At 42.1% G+C, this 15,595-nt stretch overlaps 1 protein-coding gene across 1 annotated transcript in view; it reads left to right on the top strand.

Moving 5' to 3' along the window:
- The first annotated feature begins 3,814 nt into the window (after positions 1–3,814).
- The window catches only part of fbxw8 (F-box and WD repeat domain containing 8), a 19,214-nt gene continuing 7,433 nt past the window's right edge, over positions 3,815–15,595 (top strand). The window contains exons 1-7 of the mRNA XM_031849065.1: positions 3,815–4,453; positions 4,543–4,647; positions 5,256–5,420; positions 5,675–5,763; positions 9,041–9,198; positions 9,334–9,530; positions 10,389–10,607. Coding sequence (XP_031704925.1) covers positions 3,965–4,453; positions 4,543–4,647; positions 5,256–5,420; positions 5,675–5,763; positions 9,041–9,198; positions 9,334–9,530; positions 10,389–10,607 — 1,422 coding nt within the window. The 5' untranslated portion in view covers positions 3,815–3,964. The remainder of the gene's footprint in view (positions 4,454–4,542; positions 4,648–5,255; positions 5,421–5,674; positions 5,764–9,040; positions 9,199–9,333; positions 9,531–10,388; positions 10,608–15,595) is intronic.

Here is a 15,595-nt window from a genome sequence, read left to right as displayed (position 1 = left end):
ATTATTAAACTGTTGATGCTCTGTTCTGCAAAGTAACGTGTGATATGAAGTGAAATCATTATACGTATAATGATGCCTCTCGCATTTAATATCTACAGTCCGGTTTCAAATCACCACCTCACCATCTACGTCGTCAGTTTCCCCTGTATCTCCAAAATGTTTGTGGGTCAGCGTTTCTGTACAGGTGCACACATTCTCCCATCAAGTTTGTTTTTATAGATCACAACTTCTGCGTGGGAAGTGAAGTTCACCTCTTTCAGGCCCCTTTTTATGCGTACGCCACGGTTATAAATGAGACCCCAGAGCAGAAAGATTTGTTGATCACATTATTTTCAGTGCAGACAAGTTGAGCACATTTGTGGTAGAGGCCACGTGCACAAACCAATTTATCAACATGGTATCACTTAAAAGAAACTTAAACCTTTTTACAATTGTGCCATTGTCATATTGTTATGACATCAGTCACCTTTTTGTGTGCATGTAGAATAAGCCAATATTGTCAAATGTTAAACAGCATTTTATTTTACACTCGACACACGATTAAGAATGTTCCTTTGATTTATAGTGTGGTGGTAATGTAAATAGTCTCACTCAATTTGTGGTAAATGTGGCACATTTCTTTTGTATATTTTATAATTAATAACATTTCTATTTGGTATTTAGTTTGAAGGTTTTGCGATATTTATTTTGAAAGACTTTGAACACATCAAAATGTCTCAGAACGAAGAGAAGAAGAAAATCAGTAGGTCTGTAAGTAACAAAAGGTTCTTGGTAAGCGGTAAGATATTTAGATATTGAGTAATGATCGTCTAGTGGTGTGTGTCAGCAAGGCACCGTAGTCAGCATTTTATAGATTCTTATTAAGTGTGGTGCAGATGCTGAAGTCAGTGGGATGTCACTTTGCATTTCTTTTTCATTGAGTGGGAGCTCATGTCTGATAAGCTTCCATGTTACAATCATCATTTCATTGTTATTCCATATGAATATTGTTGATATGAGTCACTTCCTTTAGAATAGTCATTCTTGAGTTGCATAATAGACACTAAATGCAGAGTGCATTGCAAGTGTGGTCTTCAGTTTGAAATTAAAGCACTTTGAGCTCATTTTGCCAAGCGTATTTCTTGTCTCATTGTAAAGACACCTGCAGAGAATTTATTTCAGAAAGTTTTTTATTACTTTACCGACTAAAAATCCATATGAAATATTTAATAAAGTATAAATAGCACAGACTTTTATAAAAGACAGTTTCAGTAATTCTGCTCACATTACACTTGATATATCAGAGAAAAAGCTTATTTCCAGAAATCACAGACAGCATTGACAGCATAACTTCCGATGCGCAGGTCCAGTATCTGACGAAAAGCCGCTTAACACTGCCCCCAACAGATAATGCTAAAGCACAGGAGAATGTGTAAACATCATCTAAACACTGTAGAAAACATCTATAAAAAACATCCATCCTCTCGGTATTCACATGTTTACACTTACAGTATAGCTTATGTAAAAAGGTACAGTGCATTATGAAGCTCACAAACTGGTCTATTTCAGTGCATTTCTTTTTTTTTCAGGACTGCTGCACTAATTGTAGGCTTATACATTTAAAGGTAACATCAAGTCTAGCCCCTCTGCCTTGAATGCACTCACGTGGTGGGAGGTGGAAATTCAAAGGAGTCCTATACGTAAGCTTTTCCCTCCACTGTACCAGGGGAGGATTACATCACCGTTTTTGTAACTGGGATGAGAGACGCAAAGGGGGGAGGACGTGCAGCCGGCTGACTGCAGGGCTGCTGGGGTTCAGTTAGCTCGTTATGAAACTCTCAGTGCATTTGCATCGGGCCTGAGGAAGTCTTCATGACATATAGAGTTTAGTCAGACTCAAAGTTACGACCCTGAAACGCTCATTTAAATCCGCTTCCTCCTCCTCCTCCTCTTCTTCCTCTGTCGGACTCGCTGCACACTTTCCAACCATGGACCGCATCCTCCGACTCTCCTGCATCCCTCGATTTTAGTGCAAATGATGTGAGCCCTCTCCTCGTGCATGGTCCTAAAGGCACCATCTATGGAACATATATCATATCAACTTAATTAGCATAAACACACATAGAATACACGTTTTTAAAGGTAAGACAGTCGTTGTTGAATCTACCTCGCTAAGTCTTTATTTCCATCTTTAAAACCAGGAAGATGCGATACCCTTTACCAACAGAAACCTGGCCAACTTGTCAAAAGTAGATACAAAATTAGGACGCTTTAAGGCATACAGCATATTAAAGACAAAACAAATCCACTTGCCAATTCAAAACATTTACTATTCCACTTCAAACGAATTATTTAAATGCGAATTAAAGCCATTCAGAATTAGTTTGCCCGCGCGTTGTGTGGAAAACAAGCCTGCACATTTTTTGTTTGGCGTTACATTTAACATACAATTGAATTACGTATGCGTGATTATTGTAAAATGTAAACAATCAAAAGTACATGTTTTGTTGTCAAAACATTGGTAAATAACTACATGAATTGTAGAAGTTGTGTTTCATGTTATGCTAGATTAAGTTTTATGTTGTTTGTCTTTTCCCCCTGATAACTATGAAGTTTACCGTGGAAACATTGCGAAACTAAAACATAAATAAATACATTTTTGTTCATTGCATCCAATAGTCTGAAAGACCAATGTACTTAAAGAAGTAGACGTTTTCTCAACCTACAAACGAAGAGAAAACTTCTGTCTGAAGCAGCACACCTGTAGTCTGCAATTTACTTTGTATTAAGCAGACAAAGACATTTTTAACACAACTCTTTTTGCGTATATATTTCTACATACATTCACCTTTTTACAGAAAATAAAACAGATTCGTATTCATACCTAAGCTGTTTTTTTCCATGAGGTCATAGTTATGTTTTTTTAATTATATTTACACAATGGACCTTACACCAGGTTTACCATTCCAACAACTGTAACAATGTAAGCTCGAGGTTTGTGATCGTACTTTACTCAAATCAAACACGCAGGTGACGCGACTCTGTTTACGCACCTGTTGCTGGTGTCGTAGTGGTGCCCTACAGGTGTCGCCTCGCGACGACCAGCACGAGCACGGTCAAGTGTATTGCAGTGCTCAGGATTCTCTTGAGGTGGCCTCGCCCGGTCACCACCACCACCACCGTCCCTCTGCCCCCGCAGCCGAAGCCGCTCTCCGTCTCCCCGGCCGTCCAGCTTTTCTCCAGCTGGTCCCCGATCCTCCGCAGGCGAGACGCGAGCAACTGAGCCACCGAGCACGGAGAGGGTCGGTAGCCACTGCAGGTGGAGTCACCGGGCAGGAGCAATGGCTGGTCAATCGGTAGCCAGCACATCTTTCTCTGAGAGCACAACCAGTCTTTTCTCTTGAAGTCTTGAGGATATATGACACCCCTTCTCTTCTCTCATCAAACCTTAACTGTGTTTGCGTTCCCCCCCTTTCTCTCTCTCCCCCCTCTCTCTACTGTATTATTCATTACAGTGTCACATGGTGTGGGGTTTACATCATCTTTTCCCAAAAGAGAGATGCAATGGTTAACTCTTGAATCTCCCCTGTCTGGTTTGATCTGAGGAGTCTTTTGTTGTAGGGTAATTGTGTTCCCTTTTGTTATAATTTAACTGTAAAATATGCAGTTTGTATTATTTATGACCACCCCAGTGGCATTACATGTGAAATTATTGCATTTATAATCAGAACAATTATCAGTAAAAACACATATCACACTTGAGAATTGCCGCCTGTATAATAAAACTGCGGAATTAAAAACAAGCGGAACTAATGTACAGCAGTGCATTGTTCCTCTTCGGACTGTTAATAGTGAAGGACATGTGCTTGTTTATGCTTCGGAACCGAGCTATCCGTCCCTTTCCTGGTCTGTATAGCTAACAAATGCCTACTACGCCGCTTCATAACACTTTAAAGTTATATTTTGTCAAGAATGATTGAGAAACATGACCGAAGACGAGCTTGCTGCGTTCAGGGAGTGTTGGAAAGAAGAATTAACGAGTAGTAAAGACGAGCAACTACTTGTTTGTGCTCCTACCCCTTCGTTGGATGTTCCTAGTCAGTCGGGCCAGAGAGATTTGAAAAATAAGTATTTTGAAAACTTGGAAAATCTCAACGAGGCCCGTAGTCCTTCAAAACAAGAAGAGGACGGCAGCACTGAGGATGGAGCGTGTGTTGAAGGTGGTGGAGGAAGAGGGGGGGAAGCTGCAGCAGAGCCAGAGGATGAGCCTGAATATGTGTCTATTGCACGTAGTTTACTGGATGGGAGGACCGGTCCACTGCTGGACCGGATTCAGGAGGAGAGAACCAGGAGAAAGAGGCAGTATCAGAACATGACCAACGTGTGCAGGGCATCCCTACAACAGCAGCAGCAGCAGCAGAAGAGAAAGATGAAGAAAGACGAGGAGCTGTTGGATCAACTCATTCAAGATCTGGTATGAGGATGAGGATGATGATGATGATGATGGTGGTTGACCAAATAAATACAGACAGATAACATCTGTTTTAATTGTTTATTTTGCAGAATGAAGTCAATGACATTCCCTTCTTTGACATTGAGTTGCCGTACGAGTTAGCCCTGAAGATATTCCAAAACCTCAACTGTACCGAGCTGGGCCGATGTGCACAGGTAAGCTGCTGTGGTTAAACCTTTGGCAAGACCTTTGCATTACAAACAACAGACAAGACTGAGCTTTATTCTCCTTATTCTGTGTGAAATAACAGGAGCCACACCCCAATATTTAGTCCGTTTTGTTAATTTGGAGGGGACCATGTCTTATTTGTCCTTATGGTTAGAGATGCATGATAGCATTGCAGCAATAGTAGCTTTCTATAATGTGCTATCACTCCTTTTTTCATTACAATTCTTCAATTTCTTCCCATTTTACACATAAAAGAGGTTTACCTACACAGAATATCAGGAGGTCCTGTGTCATAAATCGTAGACTATAATCTGTCCACCTTTCACATTGTCATGCAGCTCGCTGATGTCAGTTTGTCGCTGTGAAGTCCTTAAATCACAGTTACACTTCCCCCAACATGCAGAATCACTGAGGGCAGCATTACTCCCTTGTGTGACTTTAACTGGTATAGATTAATGAATTACACGTTGTGTGGCTGACCCGAGTCCACTCGGCAGTCAGCCGGGCTCGTTAAGCACAAGTAAATGAAGTGACGCAAGCTCGTAGTTCATGCTGACTCAATCCCCCCCGTTTCACCGTCCCGATCTCCCCCCAGGTGAGCAGGCCGTGGAGAGTCCTTGCAGAGGACGGCGTTCTGTGGTTCAGGATGTGCACGGCGGAGGGCTACCATCAGGATGCCAGCGTGTCTGACTCCCCCTGCTGGAAGAGCACGCTGCGAGACTGCAGGAACTCGGCCAGAGCTGTGCGCTCCAACTGGAAGGTGAAGCAGAATCACCTGCTCCTCCACTGGAGTCTGTCTGGTGAAATCAGTGCACAATTTACCATACATCCCCAGTAGACCGTGGACTGTATGTCTCCAGTTTTAACTGTGATTAGAATTTAGAATATAATACAATATACACCATTCAAAATTGGATTGTAACATCATGGCAATGATGGCAAAGATCTTTTTTTAGAGACAGGGCTTTAAATGTCAGTATTTGTACTGTGGATGTAACCGTGTTTTCTGTCCAGAACCGAGTGGGATCCATCAGCCAGCTGCAGTTCGAGCTGGGGAAGGTGCTCTGTGACGTCAGCTGCTGTGACAACTTTGTCCTGGCTGGGTGAGTTTGAAGGACTCCTGATATTCGCGAACATCAGCTGTAAATTTGACAGCTCGTATATCCTGAATCCATCCGCTTTCTCTGTCACTCTTTATCTTCTCATATCATTGTCAGTATAAATCTTCTTATTCATGGTGTTTGATTAAGAATATGTCACATTTAGACACGAGGCGCCGATTGAACGTTTTACGTTAGGGAGGTCGTTCTTGGCAGTGATGCATTTTACATTTTCTAACAGTAGTAAAAGTGACATTGTTGAAATATAAAAGGAAGAACTGGGTAGTTGATGTGAGCAGCAATAGCAAGCCAGCAACACATGGCTTTACCTGAAGAAAGTCAGACCACATCAACACAAAATCAAGAGACAAAGTCACAAAATTGGGCAAACAAGATCTTTGATTTGGTTTACTTACGGAAACATGTTTGTTCCTTCTCTGCAGCCTCCTGCTGTCGGCTGCAGAGCAGTTAGGAGCTTAGAGTGTTCCCTATTGGCTTAGGAGTGTAATGCGTCGGTGAGATCATGGCTTGTTATGATGCATTACAGCATTTTTAAACAAAGATGGAAGAATATGCAAAAACTCTGTTTGCAAGTTTCAACCTTTTAAACTGAATTTTTGATGAAGGGTTTTTTGCAAATAGTCTAAAATAAATAATCTTGTGAATGAGAACAATAACAATTAATGCCTGCAAGCAGATCTTCATACACATCAAGTAAAAAGAAGAATAAAGAATGTCGGGTAAGGAATGAACTGATCTAATAACAGTCTTCAACATTTTAAATCCACAGAAGAAACCATAAAATGACAGTTCAACCTTCCACCACATCCCCCAAAAATGACCCGCTGGAAGTTATTATTGATTGCATTTAATTGATCCAGTTTTCAGATCATTGATGCGTGTTGTCACATATTTATATAGTCTTACTACTGGCTCTACTAATGGCAGTAGTTGGTTAGTGTAAAGCAAACGTGCCCTGAAATCACTGTGCTGGGACAGTGACAGATTGTGCGGCCCAGAGGAGCGTGATGGACTGCCCGCACGGAGATGTGCAGCGTCTCCAAGGAGCGGTGTGATTAGATTCCCCTCAGTCCTGCCGGGTCCCATCGGAGAACACGCTTCTGTTTGCGTCTCTTCGGGTTCGCAGATGTAGGACACACTCTACCAAAACAGTCCCGTGAAGTTAACCTCTTTGCAAAAAATGTGGACGTTCCCGTAAGTCCTTCTTCTTGTACCTCGTCTATTAACAAATTCACAACATCAATACTTTTCCCATTATTGGTACCTAAAGGATCATTTATCGAAGTGAAAGTACCTAAATTAGTTTAACTAGAAACAAATCCATAGCAGTTAAGAGTAATCACGAGTGATTCAATTGCATCCGCAAAATCGTATTGGGGAAAACTGGCGGGATGAGATTTGGCACTTAAAAGGCAATATGTCTCGTTAACCCAGCAACTCCTGGAGTCACACGGCGACACGGAGGCCGAACCCGGGGAGGCTCCTGCATGAAGGACGCAGTAATCCTTCCATGCACTAAAGTTTCTGCCGCATTAAAAGTTTTGACGAAGTGCTTCTTGGATGAGATTCAGCATCATCATCCTGTTGCTAGTCGGCGTTGAGGTGATGTACCAATTAAGTCAAAGTGTGTATTCCTATTGTTTGCTTCCTGCCAAACCTCGCGGTGCCAGCCGCGCGCACACACACACACACACACACACACACACACACACATACGTACACCCTCTGTCACACTTGCTGTCACTGTGTCACACACTCTGGCTGCGAGGCGGATACTTGCTCAGACATGATGGTATCTGTGGAGGTGGTAACGCTGGCAGTTTGTCGTCCCCCACAGTGAGAACTCATTGACTTGAAGAGCGAAGGGGGGGGCTGATACTTGAGGATGGGAGTGTGAGGGGGAAAAGTAGGATAAGGGGTTGTGTGACTTTACTTGTGCTACTTGTAGTATTCAACATTTGTAAATCATTAGCACAAGTTATGAGACATTTGTATAAATGATGCAAACTTAACAATCAGTGAGTAGACTTCTGTTGACCTCCACACTGTGTACTGTGAGCCACTGGTTGGATTAATGAGAATCCTGTTGGTTTAGCTTCAGGCACACAAACTGCTCGTACAAATATAAATAGAGAATGTTTCTGAAGTTTAGTGCTGCTACTAACCATCATTTTCATCATCGATTTATCGGCTGATTATTTTCTAAATTCAGAAAATTTCAGAAAATACCAAAAAAAAAGGACTTCTTCAAATGTCTTTATTTGCCCGACCAACAGTGCAAAACAAAACACAATCACTTTACTGTGATGTCTAACAGAGAAAAGCAACAAATCCTCCACACTGGAGAAACCGGAACAATAAAAGTTGTAATTTTTAAGTGAAATATAAATCAAACAGTCAGTTCTGATTATCATCAATCAACTACTCGGTTAATTGATAGTTTCAGCTCTTAAGCACCAACCGGTTGCTTTTTGACCATCTCAACTATTGTTGAAACAATTAATTAATCAGTTTGTGGATTAACAGAAAATGATTTGTCAACAATCAGTCAGTTGTTGTCAGGATTTATCATGCAAATAAATATGAGAATATGACTCGACTCTTCACGACAGTGAACCGAATAAATTAGCACGCTGGGGCGACGCTTTTTCATGGTCGCTGCGTCTTTATCCACAATGTTTTAGGAAATTATGATGGGCTTTTTCAACTTTTCTCTTAACATTTTAAAAAGCAAACTATCGAGCAATTAAGCAGCACTAATATAAAAAGCAGCACTGATTAATATTAAAATATAAATAGTCAAATTTTTGCTTCAAATCCTTTTGTAAGGGAATGAAGAGGCTCATACATTTAAAGTTTTATGACTGCATATTAAAAGCTACAGACTTAATTCCAGTGAATGCACCGCTTCACCTCCTGCTGCAGAGCGTCCCCCATAAACAACCCTAATAAGGGTCGAAATGTTCTGCCTTGTTCCGCCCAAACAACACCCCTGTAATCCTGGAAAGATCATGTAACAAAGACTTTAGAAAACAAACTAACAACAAGTCCGAGTGAGTAAAGGAGGAAGGCGTGAGAGGGGAAATGATTCAGTGGTGAGAGGGTGACGTCAGGTATTCTCACGGAGACAAACTTGTCAGCCCGTGATGGAGAAATGGGCATTAATTCTTCTGCTCTGTTCACCAGCCTTTTTGTGCAGAGCTAAATATTTGAATGATGTTCGCTCAGCGTGACCTGATGTGCTTGTTTGTGTCTGCAGGTACACGTCTGGTGATGTGAGGCTGTGGGACACGCTGCACTGGGACTCGACGGCCTCTTACCTGAAGATTAACAGCCTGTCAGCGAACTCTAACCCCAGGCCTCCTGTTAGCCACGTCCAGGTCAACAGAGCAGTGGCTGCAGCTGCTTATGAAGACGGTGTGTGTGACGTCACATCAGAGATATATTTATATCTTCAGAATAAGTTTTAAATGATCAGACTGAGAAAGCTTGTTGCCTCAGTGCAGTTATTTAAGGTACTTAGGGACTGTGGTTCACCGTCTTTGGGTACAGGCTGTGTGGACCTGTGGAGCACAGAGACCGGTGGAGAGCCCGTCCATCACTACCAGAGCCTCGGGGGGATCCAGGCCCTGGCCCTGAGCCCCGACAGTCCCATCCTGGGCTCCGCCGCTGGGCCTGACGTTCGGCTGGTCGGCGCCGACGATCGCGGCTACTGGAGAACGCTCTGCCAGGCTCAGCTACCCAAGACTGTAAGAGAGGCAGTTTGACTCCTCACATGTATGAAAGGCTCCATGTGTTAATGTGTTAATTAACAGGCTGTGCCTCACACATTTCCCCCTTGTTTCCTCCTTTTTCATGTGAAGTATGGGCGGAAGCATTTAGAGGGTGATTTAGATATTTTTCAACCTTTTCAACCCCGTATTTTCCATGTTTTTGTTTCTAAGTGGCTGACGAGGACAGCACTTTTATTTAATTGGTCCGGTATTGAAGTTGAGCAGACGTAGACACAAAAACAAAAAACATGGTGAAATAGGCTCCAAGTCAAAAATGTTACCGAAGTTACCCTGAAACACCGCATTTCAGTTTCTGGCAAGAAATTGTCCAAGTGCTGAAATGATGAGTCAATTAAGTAGTGGATGAATTTGTTTATTCAGCAAAATGCAGAACATTTTGTAGGTTCCAGCTTCTCAAATATGAGAACTTTCTGCTTTTCTCAGATAGGATTGTAGATTGAATGTCTTTGGCTTTTGAACTGAAGAGAATATTTAAAGATATCACCTTGGGTTGTGGAGAATAAAGGAGTTTTTGTTAAATAAATAATTTTATAAACTACAATTAATTGATTATGAAAACCATCTTCAGTTCCAAATTGTTGTGTAAATGGTAGAATTTATGACTTCATGAGAAACTGAAAACATTTTAATAGAAATTCTTGTTTATAAAAATAACCTATTTCATAAAAATATTAAAAAAAATCCTTTTGAACTAAGTTTCGGACATAATTCATTTGGACATCAGGCAAAGCCACAACTGCATAAGAGAGTGAAACCCTGCACTTCTTTCTGCTGTATGTGTAAAGTGCGCCTCCATCTCCGTCTGCATGGCAGGTAGAGAGCCTGGTTCTGGTGCCAGGCAGAGGGCAGCAGTGCCCGCTGGCGGCTCTGGCAGCTGGAGATGCCGTGCACCTGTTAGACCCCCGGGAGGAGGAGCCACGGACGCTCCACTCGGTCTACGGTCACCCTGTTACCTGTCTGGATGCCGCCGACTCGCATGTTGCATTTGGAGTGAAGCGCACGGGCTGGGCCATGCACGACGGGGGAAACAAGGTGGGCTCAGTCACTGCACGATTCTTGTTGAATATTGACAGTTTGTTAGTTGGTGCAGTGAGTCAGAGTTAAGTATATTCCAATTACATTAATAGATTGTGGTACAACATTTTAACCGGAAAGATATGTTGCATACTCGCATAGAAGAAGGGTCTAAATTGATCTCAGTGTTAGTCCTAAAAATACTACCACTACTAATACATTTGATTTTGAAGCCCCTTTCATGTAAACCAAGGACACTACAGTACAGAAAACAAGTAAATACCAACATAAATAGAAAAAGCTTGACTTATAAGACGAGTTATAAGTCTGCGTTAATGACCCCGTCTGCTCCCCGTGTTGCTTCATTTGCACCTCAAGGTTCATAAACTCTCAATTTAGACATTTTGGTGGAAACATGGTGGAGTTCTGGCTTCACAAATCCACCAATATGTGAAGTGAAGCAGCTCCTTGATCACAAATGAATGCCTTGGAAGGCGGGACTAGTTCAAACCAAAGTGAGCTACTTTATACTGTGATGATTACCGCGTCCATTGTGAACACAGCACTCTGGTGTTTGTGTGTTAATGGCATTGATGGAACTGTATCAAGGCCTCTTTTATGCTTTCTGCAATTGAAAAGTCCCGAGAAGACAAATAACCCTAAACCCAACCTTGAGTGAATGGAACCGTGCAGCTGGATGTTAGATGTATTATGAAAAAATGAATTCTACCCAGACCTTGCTAATTGGCATGAAAGGTTTCCAAAGGAGTTAACAAGGTCACTTGTGCTCTCAACAGGTGCTTAATGAAAAAAAATGGTAAATAGTTTGCTTTGCTCAAATGGAATGATGCGTGCTTTCTTTAAAAAAAATACTATTCATGTAGAGCAGAGCAGAGCAGTGAGGGCAGATGTTTTTGGCATCAGGCCATTTAATCACTGGCTTATAGATAAATCTTTTCTGCCCTCGTGATTTAAACTCCTTTTTGAGAAAATAGCACACTTTTTTTAGTGACATTAAGTCTGGTTTACATTTTAGATGCAATGCAAACAAAGATGGTCCTCTCGGTGTAAACTTGGTCTCTTGACAGCGTGATCGCTGTGTCCCCTCAGACATGAATGCCATGTACCTGTGGGGGATTGCTTTATAGTAGACATAGCGTGCGTAAATAGCGACATGCTCTCATTGGTCCCTGCTCCTAATTACTACAGCCTTTAAGGCCACTTTGATCAACTTTTGTTCCCCAAGCTGCATCTGTTTGCTTCTAATAATACTGTGTTACTAAGGACCCCGTGCTCCTAATTGACTCTTGAGCCTTTACACAGATAGCTCAAAGAGCCATGAGACGAAACCATTCTGTCGGGATCAGGAGGCAGCACTGCAGGAGCCGCCATGCTTTTAAAGCTCGCTTCGTCAAGATATTTGTTGTCATAACGGATCAAACAAAGGATAAAGAAAGCTGCTGCATCCCAAGATGATGTTTTTGCATTAAAAAAAATGCAGATGTCAGTTGCCGAAGCTTTAGAACAGCAAGTACCGGCCGAGCACTCTCTGCGTGTGTGTGTGTGTGTGCAAAGCAATCTGTTTGTTGTAGACGGGTTTTTGGCAAAGCTTCTCCACTGACATCACCCCTGTTAGAAGATGATACAGTGATAGGCGGCGCTAAAGCACCACATAGTGGACCAAGCAGAGAGTAGCAGTGAGGGAGATGTCAGCCTCATCTTATCATGACAAAACAAAGTCACGCTGGGCGATGCAGAGGCAGAAATCTACTATTTATTTTATCATTATCCATTTCAATGTAACTAGAAAGACACTTGTAGGAGAGATGGTTTTGAGGTTCAGGTACGCAGTGAGAAGAGAAAATACATTTCGTTAGTATTTCCTTAAACTATGTTATTGTACCGCCTGTATTAGATTATTAGATTTAATTTAGAGCTGAAATGATTTGTGGAGTAATCGATTAAAATGGCAAAAGACAACAACTGGCAACTATTTTGATAATCGATTAATTAAAGTGGAAATTCAAAGCATTCTGTAAGAAGTGGCTGTTTTTCTTTTATATCATTTTAAACAGAATATCTTTGGGTTTTGGATCGATGGTTGAACTTTTTACTGACATTTTATTGACAAAATGCCTCAATTATTGTAAAAAATAATTATCAGATGGATCAATAATGGGGTCCCTGAATCTGTATTCCAAATTTCCCAATTTCTTTTCTCTTATGAGTTAAGAGTTTAGTGGCAGTTTTTCCTCGTTTTGAAACCTCATCTTAAATCGTGATGATGTCGCCCAATAAAACCCAATAAAACATTTTACGTTCATTTTCATATGCAAATAAATTTGGACTAATCTCAGACTCCCATCGAACTGAAATCATCATTTTTATCTCCAGCTTTGAATTTTCCCAAGTTAAGGATAAAACGCAGCAGTTCCTTTCCTTGCACACTTTGCATTTTAGATTTGATTCATTTCATCTGCGGTACAGAAGCGCAGAAAGTCTTTCAAACTTTATTGTTTCCTCTGTGATCTTAGCCCAAACTTCCATCTAATTTATGCCAATCCATGACTAGCAAACTCCTCTTACTAATTAAAATATATCACAAATGTAATTAACCTGTTTGTCACTCTCATCACGCTTCCTAACAGCAATATTCACACCGCGGAGAAGACGAAGCATGAATTGGCTGCAAACCATCAGTTATGTGGCCTTTCGTAAGAAAACATGCTTCATTAAAATCTGTCAATATGACTTCCTAGAAAGTCATCTCACACCTCTGTGTCTCACAGCAGAGTGGAACATTTTCATTTACAGCTTTGTGACTTACATGAACTCAACCATACTGTCATGTTGTTGTTTTACTTGATTCGGGCTCAGCGGTGGTCACGGAGTTTGTTGCAGTTTGTTTTTGTCAAAAATCTGCCAGCTTGAAGTACAAATGCTGCTTTGTGTCGTTGATTCAGAAGATTCTTTATCATATTTTGGCTTGTGTTATCGTTTAGTTTGTGGCTTTGTATTCTAGCCCCCCATCTTTGTTGGCGTTTGTCAGTAGGTTTGTGTTTGTGTGTGTGTGTGTGAGTGTGTGTGGTCGGAGCCAGTCTCCAGATCCTCATTACTACTCGCCACCTTCTTGCCAGTGGACCGGGGGGGGCACCTAGGCATCCACCCAGCCCGTGGCTGGGCTGTCAACTCAAGCTGGCATCTCTGCTGGCAAGCTATCCATCCGCTGCAGTGGATGCACCACACGGCACAAGTGCTGTCAGAAAACCTGTCATCCTCCCATCGCCTGAAGTTCACAAGGCCGGTTGGATGCAACAGTTGGATGTAGATGGGGCTCATAGATAATATGCGTAGAGATACGGAGGATGGATAGAGGTATTGTCCCAAATCAGGAGCAAGACATCAGACCATCAGGATGATTTACTCAGTAAAGCCCTCAACAGCTTGCTTCCTAGAAAAAGTTTCACGTGAACAATGCAGCAGTTGAGTATGCAGGATGGGTGGACATATTGTCAGGGATCACATCATTATTCCACTGATGGGTTTTACTCAGCAATGTAACCTCTCTACTGAGCGCACCTTTCTAGTTTGAGTAAAAAATACTTAGAAACTTCAGACCTCGTCGCTCCCCACAGACATGCACAAAGATCAGAACTGCAGATATTCGGGAGTGACGAAAAAACAATTGGATGCAAAGATTAACATCAGCTGTTCTGTGTAATAAACAGTGCTGAGCTGCAGCGCTAATTAAAACAAGCTTCCCAGCTTTCAGATGATGTTCACAACTTCTATGTGGCTAATGCTGTTGGATGGATATTTCCCCCTAAAGATGCCTTGTCTCCGCCTAAAGAAAGTGTCTATATGAGTCTCTGACACGTGGACGGTGCTGTTTCAGGATGTTACAATTCCAGTATGTGCTTTCAGTTGTCTTGTGGATGACACTAAGGTATTTACTTTCTTTATTTATCCATTTTGCATTTGTTGAATTAGTTTTGGGCCAGACGTCAACAGCTTCATAACCTTTCCCACTAGCTCCTTGTTTTGTCCGGGGAGAAATCAAACACAGCTGTACACAAACTTCTCTACAACTTTGGAAATACACAAAATAATGCAACTGTTGTGTACTTTTGTCCACATGGTGTCTAAACCCAATGTAGCTCTAAATCCATATTTGTTTCAGACGTGGGTGTGTGTGTGTGTGTGTGACAGGGAGGGGGAATCGTGGGCCACTGCAGATTTCAGTCCAACCTTCCACCTCAGCTGGGTGTTTCACTTGTTTGTTTCTCCCACTACTTGATGGAGCATTGGTGAAATCTGAGCCCTCCGTGGCACATGGCTTTCTATTCCTGCCGCTTGATATTCCACTTGAAAGGTTTTTCTCAAAAGCGAAGCGCCGATTGCCGAATGTTTTAATCTTTTTGAAAGCAAAGGGAGTAATTACATTAACATCCAGTTACAAGCCGCCATTAGAGTTGTCTTTGTCTGCCAGCCTCACTGGTGCTCCAGCAAGTGCATTAAGCTAACAGCTCCTCTGCAATCCTGCTCATGATTAATACTCCTCTAAACAGCCCCCTTTATAATCACAAAGCGGCCCGTTTGCCTCCCTCTGCGACATTTCTTCATTTCAGTGAGCGAGGTGGACCGATATTTAATAAACGATATCGTCCAGAAGCTGTAAAGATTCATCGAGAACAGCAGGCTGAACTTGATTTCTGCCCCTACCCCCCTCCCTCCCCCTCCCTCCCCTCTCCTCCGCTGTCCAAATCCTATCAAGCTGTCATTTCAAAGTCCGGTGTGATTTGGGCTTTGCCCCGGGGTGGTGCACAATTAAAGCTCTGCTTGGCACAAATAGGGGACACACACAAACTGCTGGCACCTCCTCGAGGCTTACATCATGCCTCTTCTTCTTTCTTTTTTTTACCTTCAGTCAAACTCCTTTGTCTTCGTCGCTGTCTCTCCATCTCGCTCTCTTCCTGTCTACCTCTCTCTCTCTCTCTCTCTCTCTC

The sequence above is a fragment of the Anarrhichthys ocellatus genome, unplaced genomic scaffold (genome assembly GCF_004355925.1).
Source record: "Anarrhichthys ocellatus isolate YVR2014 unplaced genomic scaffold, GSC_Weel_1.0 scaffold9, whole genome shotgun sequence".
Lineage (NCBI taxonomy): Eukaryota > Metazoa > Chordata > Actinopteri > Perciformes > Anarhichadidae > Anarrhichthys > Anarrhichthys ocellatus.
This window is presented reverse-complemented; position numbering and strand designations above follow the sequence as displayed.